The sequence below is a fragment of the Cydia pomonella genome, chromosome 10 (genome assembly GCF_033807575.1).
Source record: "Cydia pomonella isolate Wapato2018A chromosome 10, ilCydPomo1, whole genome shotgun sequence".
Taxonomy (NCBI): Eukaryota; Metazoa; Arthropoda; class Insecta; order Lepidoptera; family Tortricidae; genus Cydia; species Cydia pomonella.
Genome location: NC_084712.1, coordinates 4,060,100 through 4,075,494, shown reverse-complemented (window position 1 = coordinate 4,075,494; position 15,395 = coordinate 4,060,100). Strand labels below are relative to the sequence as shown.

General features: G+C 38.8%; 1 protein-coding gene across 1 annotated transcript in view; it reads left to right on the top strand.

The window, feature by feature from the left end:
• LOC133521857 (protein tweety) overlaps positions 1–15,395 on the top strand; it is a 136,471-nt gene that overhangs the window by 115,961 nt on the left and 5,115 nt on the right. Inside the window, exons 3-7 of the mRNA XM_061856958.1 lie at positions 2,834–2,898; positions 11,067–11,217; positions 12,973–13,101; positions 14,492–14,635; positions 15,167–15,379. Coding sequence (XP_061712942.1) covers positions 11,083–11,217; positions 12,973–13,101; positions 14,492–14,635; positions 15,167–15,379 — 621 coding nt within the window. The 5' untranslated portion in view covers positions 2,834–2,898; positions 11,067–11,082. The remainder of the gene's footprint in view (positions 1–2,833; positions 2,899–11,066; positions 11,218–12,972; positions 13,102–14,491; positions 14,636–15,166; positions 15,380–15,395) is intronic.

Here is a 15,395-nt window from a genome sequence, read left to right as displayed (position 1 = left end):
TCTCTATGGTCATGAGTTTTTACAGTCAAGCCTGTGTAGATCTTTATTTAATGAAGTGGCTAAGTCCACGAGATTACCGTACCGTACCGACGAGCAACAGGTTGGAAAATATATATTATCTGTTACAACTAATGCAGTTGGTGTTGACTCTATATGTAGGGACATGGTTGTGCTTACATTACCGCGCACACTATCTGTCATCACAGCTATTATTAATAGGTCAATTCTTACCGGTGAGGTGCCAGCTATTTGGAAATCTGCTCTGGTTACTCCATTGCCTAAGGTGGATAATGCATACGAACTTAAAGACCTTAGACCAATAAGCAAATTACCATTCTTATCTAAGATACTAGAAAAAGCTGTTTACGATCAATTATACCAGTATGTAGATGACACAAATATCCTGCCTCAAATGCAATCAGGCTTTCGAAAGGGAATGGGGACCATTACTGCTTTAATTGATGTCATCGATAATGTTCTTTCTGAACAAGATTCTGGTAAAGGCACCTGTTTGGTACTATTAGATTTTTCGCGCGCTTTTGACTGCATAAATATTACCTTGCTACTCTCAAAACTGAGTTACTATGGAGTAGACTTAAAGTCACTAGCTTGGTTCAGTAGTTACCTTGGTGAGCGAACGCAGTCTGTCAAACTATCAAAAGAAAATGGTACCTCATCGGTTTCTGACGCCAGATCTTTAACCCGGGGAGTCCCCCAGGGCTCTATACTTGGTCCATTGTTATTTATTATTTACAGTGCAGATATAATAAAAACGATTAAATACTGCAAATACCACTTATATGCAGATGACGTCCAACTGTACTTTTCAACCCGTCCTGGTAATCTAGCCGAAGCAATTCACAAAATTAATGCGGATCTGGAAAGTATATCCACGTGGGCTGATAAAAATGGATTATTGCTGAACCCCCTTAAATCAAAGTTCATGATATTAGGTTCCAAGTCACAAAGATCAAAAATGTTGGATCTTGACCCTAAAATAAGTATAAGAGGTTCATTCATAGAACGAGTGGAGGAGGCTAGAAACCTAGGGCTCGTGATTGACAGCCAGTTGCGGTTCGAAAAACATGTGAGAGAGTTGGTCAAGTCGTGCTTTTTTCGCCTGAAGGTCTTATATCAAATTCGAAACCTCTTAAGTGAGGAAGTACGTAAGATTCTATGCGAATCACTAGTTCTGTCCAAACTAAATTATGGAGACATAGTGTACGGGCCACGTCTACAAGAGAAAACGCGACGTCTTATACAGCGAGTTCAGAATGCCTGTTATCGTTTCTGTTATTCAGTCCTACCTAGGAGTCACATTACACCACATTTAAATAAAGCCTCAATACTTAATATGACGTCTCGCAGACACCTACACCTTGCAAGTCTTTTATTTGGTGTCCTAAATGACAAAAAACCGGAATATTTATACTAAAAAATACATATTTCCTCATTCCACAGACGACATGGTACTAGATCCACCAGGCGTTGTCTTTTAGAAACACATCCACACAAAACCGTCGCTTTTACGGGCTGCTTCAGGTATCTCGCAACCAAGTGCTGGAATAATATCCCTCCACCATTAAGATGCCTTAAAACAAAGCAATCGTTTAAGTCTCATTTTAAAATGTACCTTTTAAATAAACAAATTGCAGGAATACCGCACGGGTACTTGGTTGCAGATTACCGAATCTAGTCTGTATGTGTACAAACTCTTTATATTATGGTAGGCCATTTTATACTCGACATCTGTTATAATAAGGTACTATACACCAACACGCACCACACTTTTACATAATCCATACTACGACACTTATTATTATTTTATAGGCATGCTACTAAATATTTATGTATATATATGTTTTTTTTGTTACATCGTGAATCGTTCGTGATCTGGGTTCTAGCAGAATTATCAGTGCTTCACCCGAAAGAGTGGAGCGTATTACTGAGCCAGAACCCTTTTGTTTTGCTGCAACGCACACAGCACACATTACCTTTTATTGTTGCTTTTTGTTCTTTATTTAATTTTTATTTTGGTGTTGCTATTGTTTGTATTATTTTTTTGTTTAGTTGTGTGTATTGTGGCAAGCGAATAAATGGTTTATCTATCTATCTATCTATCTATCTACCGTCGATTAAGTTTTTGTGCGTATGATCTATTGTCTGTTAAGTTGACGTTGCAAAGGCGTTTCATAATTAGCCAATTAGTTGTTGTATTAATAAGCATTAAGTGGTAATGAGGCTGTTGTTAGTATTACCTCTTTTAAGTATATAACGACGTGTTTGATGAATTGCCGATGTTTAACAGAAAACGAGTTAATTTATGGTAGTCCGGGAGACTCAAGTCAAGTCAGCACAAGGCGCGTAAGCGTAAGAGACGCGTACGCGTATCGTACGCGCGTAGAACGAGAGCGCTACGAGCACGAACAACTTCCAACAAGTCCGCACACGAAGCGTTGTCGTAGCGTAGCGTATGAGATTTCTGTCGTCATTACGACAGGCGTAGCGTAATACAGGCGTAAAAAACAAAACTTCTGACATAATCAAACAATAAAAAATCTTCTTTATCTGACCAGAAAGTAAGATCGTCGATATATTCGCCGAAGACATCTGACGCCAGATTTTATTTATAAAACGTTTACGCTTACACGACGCTTGGTGCCCAGAACTCTACGCGTCTCGTACTCTTTACGTTTTTACGATATGCTTACATGACGCTTACGCTCCGTGTGCTGAGAGTCTTACTCTTATTTTCTTGGTGTGATCTATGTGACTTGTATCAGATTTGTAAAAAAAAAAATGTTTTGAACAATATATTTTTTGTTGTCCACAGATGTCCTCCGTGAGGGCGTGACTGGCTGCCATGTCGTCGTAGCCGAAGACTTCTTGCTTCTTCTGGTGAGTCAATATTGTTATTGTTTTAATTTTAACTTGGCCTTGGGTAAAGTAAGCAGTACTAAATTAATTTGCAATAAAAAAAATAAGGTAGTAATTTAGGTAACCCGGGGAATCTCGGGCAATTTAGGTAAGGAAGATTCTCCGGAGTCGAGCAAGCTTTTGTAGCTCAGTTGGATCCGTATTTAAGAAGCTCCAGAAGTCTGAATATTGAATCTCAAATTTACGATCATTGGTTTCGAAAACATACGCAATATGGACAGACAAGCCTAACATTAGCAGTAGTCTTTCTATTCTTCAGATCAATCGAAATCTATTTACGGATCGGATACGGATGTTAACAATCCGCTAGCTCTGTTTTTGGTATTAGATATAAGTATTTGATAAATATTTAATGGTCTATTCAAAATTCTACTCAAGTGACACCATTAATACTCGTAAAATCTCTCGATACAATTACATACCAGTAGATTGGTATATTTTTAAAAAACACGAGAACGACAGAAGGACCAGATCCACAATTTCTCGTCACGCGACAAATCACCTATCCTTTTCTACACAGTTCAGATCGAGAGAGACGCGTGGCAGTTGTACATCTGATAAGCGCCACGTGGGTGCCACGCGGTGGGCCGCCAGATGCGATATTCACGCCATCATGCTAATTTCATGTGGACTTCTGAGAAACTATTTTTTTGTATAGCGATAATGTTGGTAATAATGTGAACAGTAAATCTTTATAGATGTGAAGCCGTTTCTAGTCCTCCAAAATGTTATTATCATCGGCGTGTTAATGCGTCTTCATACCAATTATACTTGCCAACTTGTGTGGTGCCAGTTCATAATGCCATCTCTTTCATTGGTAGGTCTTAACAAGGGTAAAGGAGATAGCATTATGACCTTAGTCGCCAGTTACTTTTGCGGCATGTATAGCTATGTGCTTTGTGCCGCGCGTTAAGATCCTCCTTATCATAATTTTTAATCTTTTTATACCGGAATAACACAGGTATATAAAGTATCATCAATTCATCATCTTTCTCGCGTTGTCGCGGTTTTTAGCCACGGCTCATAGGAGCCTGATGTTCGCTTGGCAACCAATCCCAAGAATTGGCGTAGGCGTTAGTTTTTACGAAAGCGACTGCCGTCTGTCCAACCCAGAGGGAAAACTAGGCCTTATTCGGATTATCTTGGTTTCCTTACAATGTTCTTTCACCTATCTAATGATATTATGGTACATAAGTTCCGAAAAACATATTGGTGGGTTTGAACCCACGACCTACGGATTGAAAATCGCACGCTCTTACCGCTAGGCTACAATATGGAGTACAGTGTCATGCTATGATGCCATGACATATTGTTACGTGCTTGCCCAACCGACTCAGGGAGTACAATCACGGTGGTTGTTAAGAGTTTTAGGGTTTACTTAAATTTGACATTTCATACCGTTAGTATTGACGACCAAATTAGCTTGAACCCTAAATGGTTCAACAATTAAATATTATAGGACATAAATAATAAATAAATATTATAGGACATTATTACACAAATTGACTAAGTCCCACAGTAAGCTCAATAAGGCTTGTGTTGAGGGTACTTAGACAACGATATATATAATATATAAATATTTATAAATACTTAAATACATAGAAGACACCCATGACTCAGGAACAAATATCCATGCTCATCACACGAATAAATGCCCTTACCAGGATTTGAACCCGGGACCATCAGCTTCGTAGGCAGGGTCACTACCCACTAGGCCAAACCGGTCGTCTATTACAATTAAAGTCAATTAAAGTCTGTCACCGTACTAGTAGAGTCAGACCAAGATAAGTTGGCAGTGATTTTGGCAGCCCAGGCAGTGCAAGTGTTATTTTAAACGTCAAAGTTCTATGAAATTATGACCTTTACCTAACACTTACACAGACAGGGCTATCAAAATTGCTGCAAACTTATCTTGGGTTTGACATCATGATCAAGATCAAGTAAATGCTTGCCCCAAATTAATTTTTCAGGCCAGAGGAATTGTTGTTGTAATAATTTTATAATACATATTAAAGGCATTCGTTAGAAATATATTTTTGAATCTATCAGTGTTGGCCGAACGTTACTTAGAATTGAAAATATTAAAAATTAACCATTTCAAATTGAAACGTAAAGCGTAACGAACGGTTACATGTAATTTACGATTCACTATGTAATGGTTAGTTCAAATTGAACCGTAAATCGTAACGAACGGTGACAGTTTACGATTCAGTATGTAATGGTTAATTCAAATTGAACCGTAAACCGTAACGAACGGTGACAGTTTACGATTCAGTATGTAATGGTTAATTTTCAATTCTATTTAACGTTCGGCCAACACTGGAATCTATACGTTTTCCAGTCTACTACACCTTTCGCGAGAATGATGGTCTCTTTATACTACGTCGGTGGCAAACACACATTGGGCCAGCCTGATGGTAAGCAAACTTCGTAGCCTATGGTCTCTATGAAAGTTCGTTCAATTCCTTCAATGCTTGAGCTACGTTTAAATAATAATTGACGAAGTTTATACCTACCGTTTTTTTACATAAAGTTTATATTTCTAAAATGAATTTGCTAAAAATTACAAACATTTGGCTGAAACTGGAGATGACCAGTGCCCAACGAAAAAAAGTGCCCAAATAAGATATTTAAAAAAACATACACTATGAGCGCGACTAACACGCCTCACTACTTATCTCTAGAAAAAAAACCGGACAAGTGCGAGTCGGACTCGCCCACCGAGGGTTCCGTAGTTTTTAGTGTTTGTTGTTATAGCGGCAACAGAAATACATCTTCTGTGAAAATTTTAACTGTCTAACTATCACGGTTCACAGACGGATAGACAGACGGACAGCGGAGTCTTAATAATAGGGTCCCGTTTTACCCTTTGGGAAAAAACTACCTAGTTTGTTATTTATATTCATAATTCATAATCATTTATTTGCACATAAAAAGGATATTAAAGGTGAAACGTTAATTCACTTTTTATTTACATACATGATTGTTACATTTTTTTATTGTTTTTGCTCAATAAGCACCTGACTTCATTGACCTACTAACACGAAATACCTAAGATACAATTATTAAGTTAAATACTTAGTTTAGGTATTGATGCAAAATATGTTAGAGCCAGTCACAATTTTTGCTTACAAGATCTTATTTTTTTGTTTACTATTCTAAACCATGTTTGTACATTTATAGTATGTAAGTCATATTAAAGCGTATTATGATTGTTTTAATTTTATCTTTACTTTGCTTATTTTGCGTGAAAAATTAACTGTCATAGCGACCATTATTCGACGCGAGAGGTATACCCACAGATCTATCCAAGTGTAAGTCCCGAGTGTACGCTCGAAGCGGAGCGTTCGGCGGGGCGTGCAGCGTGGCGTCGGGCTCACAAGTGATGTGAGCAGCGTGCAATAAGGCCGCTCCTATACGTTTGCATGCTCCTATACATGCACGACGCACGCCCCGCCCCGCTGCACGCCCGACTCGAGCGTCCACTCAGGCCTTACAATGAAGTACGTGGCTTGTGGTCATTCTATGCGTCTCGTGAGGATAAAAATAAAACTAACCGCAAATTAATTTTCTCGTTCTCACCCGATATACCTGATATTCTGGTATAATCTGATCAAGCTGTAGTTAGCGTAGGTACGTTCGTAGGTACAGTCAGCAACAAAAGTAGCGGGCATTCTCTAATAAGGGCTTTTGCACAAATCAGGCCGTCGCGAGTCCGATACAACAAAGAGGGAGTAATAATCCCTAAAAAGGCAAGGCTCATATTTCCAACATAATGTTGTTAGTTCGGTTAATTAAGCGTGAACGATACCTGTCTTATCGTCCATCTTAATTGATAGCTAACGGCGCACCGTTCGCGCATTAACACCAAATTAAATTACGGTAGAATACACAACCATTTTTAATCACCATATTTACCTTGTAGAAGTACCTATCATATGGGTGGAAGTAGTTTATTGGGACAGAATATGGATATAGCAAGTAAACAGCGATAATTTGTATGTTAATATTGTGCTCCAGTACCTAACTAAGAAACTTTATTTAATATATGTATAATTCGTGTCATCCACGATGACGCGCAGATTTGTCAAATCTAACCTTTAGTAACATGATATTATGAGTCAAGGCATAAGTCTTCGTGAATGAGACGATCTATATCTGCTATCGTCCTACTTTTATGTGTATCCAAAATTCTCATATTGCTACTCTTAATATTGATTTGTCTTTCACCTGTTAGTGTTTGATCCTTTCACATTTTCTCAAAGGTTAGCTGGAAGGGATCCCTTTTAGGGATAAGTTCGCCTTTGTACATAACATTTGTTTTTCTTGTTTTGTTTTGTCTGTTTTATGTTAACCTGTTTATGTGCAATAAAGTGACATACATACATACATATATGTATATGTATGTGCTAATGGCATCCACTGCTTATTTGCTGTACGGCAGATCTCGTCTGACGACCTACCTTTTGGTCTCCACTATATGGCCTCTTTGACGACGTTAATATCAGTGACCTGTCTAGTCAATATTCCATCGTTCCTTTTCGCTACCGTAATATGGTGCTACTTTGCTCCAACTTAAGGAAATTTTGAATGTGTTGTTGTGAATTCTTAAATATTCACACACCCAACAATCATCGTCTTATCTAACTTTTTTTATCGGTAAATTGTTTAATATATCCGAAGCAATTAATAAGGAGCAAAAGGTACCCATTTTTTGGTGTATTTTTGCTCCTCCCTTTAGTTTACTTAGGGGCGCAAAGTTACCCTATTGTGCTCCAAATTAATTGGCCCCGCCAAAAAGAAAGATTATTTTATGACTAACGTAGCAATTCAAAATATACATACAATTTCGTTTACTTGAGTGTATAAATAATAGGAATATTATATTTGATTAAGTTAAGTCATTTTAGTGAATTGGAGCATAGTTATCCAGCGGGGAGCAAAGTAGCGCCATTTTACGGTACCTAAGTGTTCTGCCTTCCTCCACTGTAGGTCGACCTCCACCGATCAGGTACATTACTTTCGAACAATAATAATTATTTATTAATTTGATAACAACTAGTGGCTCTGTGAGCTGGAGACCTCGCGATAAGATCGATAAGCTTAATACATGTAAAAACAAAAAATACTTCATTAAGCCATTTTTACAGCGTACTCACAATGGTCTTGGTGCCAAAGACCGTAATGGCACTTAAGTCCTTTATGCCAATTTCTACAATTTTGAACCTTTTACAAAAAACGAAACGACAAAAAAATCTATGTAGCTACTGAACCTGCTTACTAATTTTCACGAGATTCAGTTGAGAATTGCGACCTGTAGAGGAGAGCATCGAGACGAAAGCAAATTGCCCGTGTCAAAGCGTAGATCGCTAACGCTCCAGTCAGTTTTTTTTGTTGGTTTATAAATTGCTTATCTTTCTTTCTTTTCTATTTTTAAAATAATAGGAGTAGAAGCATGTTGCTTTCTATCTATAGCAAGTGTAAATTTTGTTTGTTTAGCAATCTTATCGGCCGTCGGTCCTCATTTCCGAACTTGGCACAGACGCCGCCATTATGAAACGTCGACCGATATTCGCCAACTTTACATAAACGTCGCGTATTTTTAATGTTACTGTCATGGAATAAACCGACTGTTAAATTGATTGTGTCAAGTTTAGAGGCCAAATTCATTGATAAAATGTTTCAATTGTAAGAGACCAAAGTAATTGTAACAGAAGGGAAACATTGCGTTGGCTAGTTAGTTAGTCAGTGCTTTCTAGGCATTTTCAGCAATGGTTGTCATTATGCCTGTTTTGCGTGAAACGAGGTAGCGCTATTCTAACCACCCCAGCTCTTCCACGAAGCCTAGCAATGTTTTCAGGTTGCTAATTGCCTCCCTTAGTGTGCACGTAGTCCCTAGGTATTTGCTGACTAGCTGGACATAATAAAAAGGAACACAGTTTTATTGAAGAATCTACTTGTATGACCCCTTATACAACAAATGCACACGTGTGTGTGTGTGCAAATGTAAATGTGTTCTTTGTGTAAATGTAAATGCACATCTGTTGAGGTTCGCCCTTAAGACGAAAGTGGATACCCGCGCGAAATCGACTTTTCATACAAACGTAGTCCTCATTTTCCTCTCTGGATATTAACATAATTGAAAATATTTTGACAATATTTGTTATACATCAACCACAGGTACGCCCCTGCGTTTGATTTTTTCGAAATTTAACACAAGAATTAGGAGCATTTAAACATTTGTTTAAAATTTGTTTTCGCTCCTAATTTTTACAATAATAAATCGAAAAAAGTCAGACCTGGGCATAGCTGTTGGTTGATATACAACAAATAGTGTCAAAATATTTTCAAAAATGTTAATATCCAGAGAGAAAAATGATGAGGAATTTATATGAAACAAATTACTTATGTAAAAAAACCATAATATCAATGTTCCCTTTCCTCTTAACCTCTTAAATGGAATTGTGTCCTAATGTTTTATACATAAGTGTCCTAACATTTTATTGGGACATTTCGTGATCCTTATACGGTTTAATATAACTTTTACGTGTATTTATTTACAGGTACGTCAAGGAATAGATTTTGTTGCTACGTCCAATATGAAAAACACTAGGGATCTAATATTATCGTCACTGTATACATAAATCCACGAAGTGGCCAAGCAATCAAATTCCTTGACCGTACATGTGCTATCAGATATATCGGAGCAGCCAAGGTGTTCACAAACATCTGAACACGCCCCATATTGTCGAGGCGCTATAGTGCGTGGTCAGATATTTTTGAACACTTTGGCAGCTCTGATGGCGACTGCACATATTTAATTCTGCCCTTTCGCAGGGTTACATACCTCACTCATTTGCTGTTTGTACCGATACACTCACACATGAAAGCGATTGGCATGTCGTCGAGAACCCTTCGATCTCTTGACAGCGACATAGACACATTGCCCTACTTTCTCAACGCGGTGTGAATTAAAAATAAACTGGGCAAAGGACGCGACTTTGTCACAGTAAAAACTAGTTAAATTGAATACTTTACCCCAATCAAAGAAGGTATACGCTACTCTGTAAACTTTTTATCTGTATTACGCGGTTTCCTAGTTCTTTGTTTATAAGTAAATACCTTGATTTTGTTGAATTTTGTAATGTTATCTAATATTAAAGAAAAAAGTCAAACATAGGTTAAAACACATTAAAATATGTAAACACATTTTCTATAATGGCAATATCCAAAGATTCCAGAGAGGAAAATGATGACTACGTTTGTATGAAGAAGCGGCCGTGGCCTATCCTCTTAATCAATAAAGATAGTTTTGACAACTTTGTTCCAAAAAAAGTCAAAATAACTATTAAGCTTTATGGCAGTAATATTTGGTAGTAGATTTCCCACCTCAAATGATATTCTCTCAGAAACTAATGGAACTAGCATAGCAAGAACTGTAAGGAGCGCCCGGCGATATTCATCTGGCGTCTCTCGAGAAACCCTTTTGAACCTAGAAAAACTTGATCATGAATCTTCAAAGGTATGAGTATGACTCGAACTTCTCCACTTAAATACGATGCAGTACATCTCCAAACTTTCCAGAACCTCAAAATTGGTCCTGGACTAATCGAAATACCGCTACAAAATCTCTACAGTGATTTCCGACTGGGAGCAGTGAAATAATTTTTTTTTGTCGTAATGCAAAAAGTCTATTTGGAATACAGATTGAAAGTGAAAGACAAATGGAAGGACATTTTTGTCCCTGAAAATCCTTCTTGACTGGTTTAATAGTTGGATATCTCACGCGAGCCAGCTATTACGGGCTGTTAAAGAATGGGTTCAGTGCTCGTTTGAGTAATACGCCGTTTGCTAGATTACCTGTAGGCATTCGTTATTTATACTGTGCTATATATAACGGCGTTATTTATATGCTGTTTAGTTGCATTCTTATATTTTAATTACGTGGATTTTTAGGCAGAAGCTCGTTTAATTCGGAACGTAGTCTTTCTCTGTACCTGAAAGCTTCTCTATGACTTGAAAGTGGATCACGAAATTTCGATTTTCGAAACGTTTGTCCACCATGTTGACTGCATATTTTTATATCATATTACGAGTTTGTTTCAAACGATATTTTTCTTTTTTTTTAGGTGTGACTCAGCCACCATGGGCGGCTCGGGCGTCTCCGACGAGTACACCCCTCCGCGGCTGTCGCGGCTGCTGCACGCGCTCCCTCACATCAACGTCACGCTACACCGCGTCAACGACACGTTCGCGCCCGACTCGCCCGTCTATCTCGAGGTTAGTGCTGTGACGTCACATGTTCCAGGTTTCCAGGTGTGACACAGCCGCCATGGGCGGCTCGGGCGTCTCCGACGAGAACGTAGTCCGAGTGAGTAGTATTCATCATGCTGCTTAGATAGCAGCATGATGAATACTGTCACCATGCAGTCAGATCGCTCCAATTATTTTATTTTATTTCATTTCATTCCATTTCATTTTATTTTGTTCGGAAAACCAAAAGCTTAAGTAAACTAAAACTAGGTTAACATAATTATGTATCAGAGAAGCCAATTACAGGTTTCCACAGACAGGATACATTAATGCCTTACGGACCTGGACCTTCGTAGGAGATACAACTATATAGATTACTTACTAGAATGTCAGTAGTTTATCTTTGTTCAGGTAAATTGGATGGAAATTATCGATTGTGATGATTAAGCTCGAGTGTCAGGTGTTATGTCAACGACACCTTAATCGATTCCCTCATTAACCAGGTAGAGAAGTACTTATGTGGGAGCAGTATCGAGTAGATAAGGGATTTTTTAGGGCTCAATTCCTACATCTGATTATAATGATGAACATATTCATATGTCATTAAACGTCATGACATATGAATATGTTCAAGAACAACTTCAATGAACGATTAACCTGTCGTATACTAATACGACATGTTAGTCAATCTGTTGCATAGACCTTTGTGAGAATATTCAAACCGGGATCTCTTTCTTTTGTTGTTCTTGGCGTTATTCTGTTGTCCCGAACTTTCATCAACTCGATTCGTCCAAAAATATATTAAGTAACCAAACATTAAACTAACATGCTAAGAAGATGACCCATGTGGAATAAATTCACGAAAAAAGGCATGTTTGTTGAATTTATATCCATTATTTTTAAGAGGGGCCCAGGAGACGTTACCATGCGTACGATGTCGGATCTTCTTATATAGACCGCGGGCTAAGAGCATGTATCGTCAGTCATCGCCTCCCGGCTGATACTTTGTCAGATGATAGTTTAGATGCTGTTTAAAATAAATAAAACCGTAAGCCGGTTGTATCGCGGTGGGAAAAACTAAACTGAAAAACATGTAAAAAATACGCGCCTTACCACTTTATGTCCGCAAAGTATGCGTAATGTGTAAATTGCGTAATCCGTTTATTTCAAACGCCTACATGCAAAGATAAGTGTACAAAGTCAAGTGGATCCGTCTGTTGGTGTCAAGTGCGCTATGCCACTAGCACTCAAAGGTGTTATTGATTGCTTATGTTCTGTCAATTTGTATGGACAAGTGCTTACTCTGCCACCCTGTTTCTTTAAGTCTTTGAACAGTATCGATTGATATGACATTTAAGTACCGTTTGCTTCATAAATATTTTTTCTTAATCTTTCTGTGAAGCAGAGGCCATACTGGCAGAAAAACCATTTCCTTACCACCTTTAGTGGTACTTTAGGGTGAGTTTCCTTGCCATTGCCACAAATAGATACGAGTTTAGTTCCTGTTGTTATTGTTAACATGCTCAGAATTTGTATGACATATACATTGTATATGTACGGCACGCCGGCCAAAGTGACCAAATATATCGGTATCACATCTTTCTTACCATAAAAAAGGACGTGTTTGTTAGATTTGGATATTTTGGCCGTCACTACCTTGACTGTACATACAATGTAAAACGACTACCTTCAGCCTTATTTATATACTTAAAAGTCTGCCATAGAGTTCAGTTTACTCCGAGTGGTGTTCCAAAATTTAATTGTTGTATTTCTCGTTTCCAGAGCCTGGGCATCCTCGGTTCCATACCCGGAGCATGGCTGATCCTGACCTTGACGGTGCTGCTCATCTACCTGCTGACGAGATGCTGCGACAGGAAGCAGCGCCCGCCCAGGAGCATCACCGCTCTGAAGGTCAGTTGTGTCGAGAGCCACTCTGCACATTCCATGTCGGACATAATGACATGATAAAGCAAACGTCTCTTTTTGATTTCACTAGTTAGAAAGACCAACTCTTTATACATACACCCACTGCTAGAGCGGCAGAGGCGGTTACTTCTAGAATGAGTTGGTAATACCGACCTTTATTTTTTTCGCACTCGATACATCTACTCACTAACACCTGCTTTGCAGAACAACATGCAACGTTTAGATTACTTACTAGTTAAACGTCTTCTGTAAGAGGTGTAGCAGTTTGATAACTGATTAACCTGTTTAATTTTCTGTTCTGATAGTTGTCCATTATTGTTTTTGTTAGGGTCACTTTATGCTATTCTAGTTTATTCGACTGAGAACTTTGAAATCGCTTAACGAGACCCTGACGTTTAAGAATGCATTTGAATACCATGGCATAACAATCAGTTCGTTGACATAGATCTGATGCGCGTTGGAACAATAAAAGTAATAAGAATAATACTCTATTAATACTGTGAACACAATCAGACTTCTCACAGAACGGTCACCATATGCTGCACGCCCAAAGCTTAACATAAACGTCGTATCTGCATTTAAAAAACATTCTATTACATACCTTGTTGCCTTAGAAATAAGGGGCATAGTTAAATAAATTTTCAAATGTAGATATGTTTGATATGTTTGGTGGTGCAGCAATATGAGATCGTTCAAGGTTTAGGTCCTATTTAATGGCTCTCAATGTGTCAGCGATCTGTCTGAACCCATTAAATGCCGCCGGTATAAACATTAACATGGTAATGTGTTTTAGGTTCGAGTTTTTGATGAAACTTTCTCGTGTTGATTGGCTGTAAAAGTAAGGGCAGTGTAAAAACAATTAACGCGTATTATGTGTAATTAAATGTATATCATGAAGACTCCATCGTTTCGTAATTTTCGTAACCAAATTTCATTTCTGATGAAATTTTAAAATGCAAAGGAAATAAGAATCTGCAGTTGTAAAATTGACCTTTGTCGCAGGTTTAAAATTTAATATTGGTCATCTTTTCTATGATGGCGTCAACCTTGTTATTGTTTTTGCACACATCAGATTCTCGTATGTCTCCCAACTTCCAAAATCACACTTGCGATGTATACTCGTAGAGGGATGAGCATGTGGTTATGATATACGGGGTTCAGTTCATCAAAACGCACTGCGAGTGCATTTCCTTACAAATTATCTCTCATTCTGTACGAATATGATGGTCGTACTTCTACGTGACAGCGTGATAATGACTGTGTCCCTCTTTTTCAATCGCATAGTGTTAAAAAGTCACACTTATTCTATCACGCGGATAAAGTTACCCTTAATACCTTTTACTTTTAACCCTAATTGTATTCCTTTGTCTTTCAGATAACCCTCATGATCTTATCAGTGCTGTGCTGTGGCGCGATAGGCGTGGGTCTGTTCGGCAATGACGACCTGCACAATGCCATGCTGCAGAGCATTCAGGCTGGCAACCAACTGGCTGCCCTGGTTAACACCGTGAAGAACCAGGTATACATATTAATCAAATGTTATATCTGTGCTGTGCTGCGGCGCCATAGGTGTGGGTCTGTTCGGTAACGACGACCTGCATAACGCCACACTGCAGAGCATTAAGGTTGGCAACCAGCTCACGGCGCTGGTCAACTCTGTTAAGAACCAGGTATGCATCATATTCACGTTACTGTTGCATTGAGTTACCCTGGAAGAATGGATATATGAAATGTTCTTAATGTATGAATATGATATTTTAAGCTTCCGCCGCGTATACTTTGACGGCGTGGGCAGGACAGTGAGGGACATCGTGCAAACGCCTTCCAACTCCTGAATAGCATTCCTGCTATGTTCCTAACGCTGCCAAAAGTTGCCATCAGAAAAGGGTTATTCGAGCACATGTAAAAAACCCGCCAGCATTAGGAGCAGCGCCATAAGCTGTGTGTGTTTACACTTTGCCCATAGTGACATGCTCATATTAATTTTTCTATTGTTTGTTTAAAATTGTCCAAGACAAGACACGTGTCCTAATTTTTTCTTTCTCCTCAGTCAAGCATCCTGGAAGAAGCGATGGGCTCCCGCGCCCGCGCGCCGCTCGCGCGCCTCGCCGACGCGCTGGATGCGCCGGTCTCAAACCAAACTGCGCTGGGAACATTACTGCGAGCGCTGTCCACTTTGAGGAATAATGCATCTGCTGCGGCGTCCGCGGCGGATAATCTGAGGAGGCCATTGGCGCAGCTCAATTTGGACGCTTTTATGAAGGTAGAGTTCGATCTAT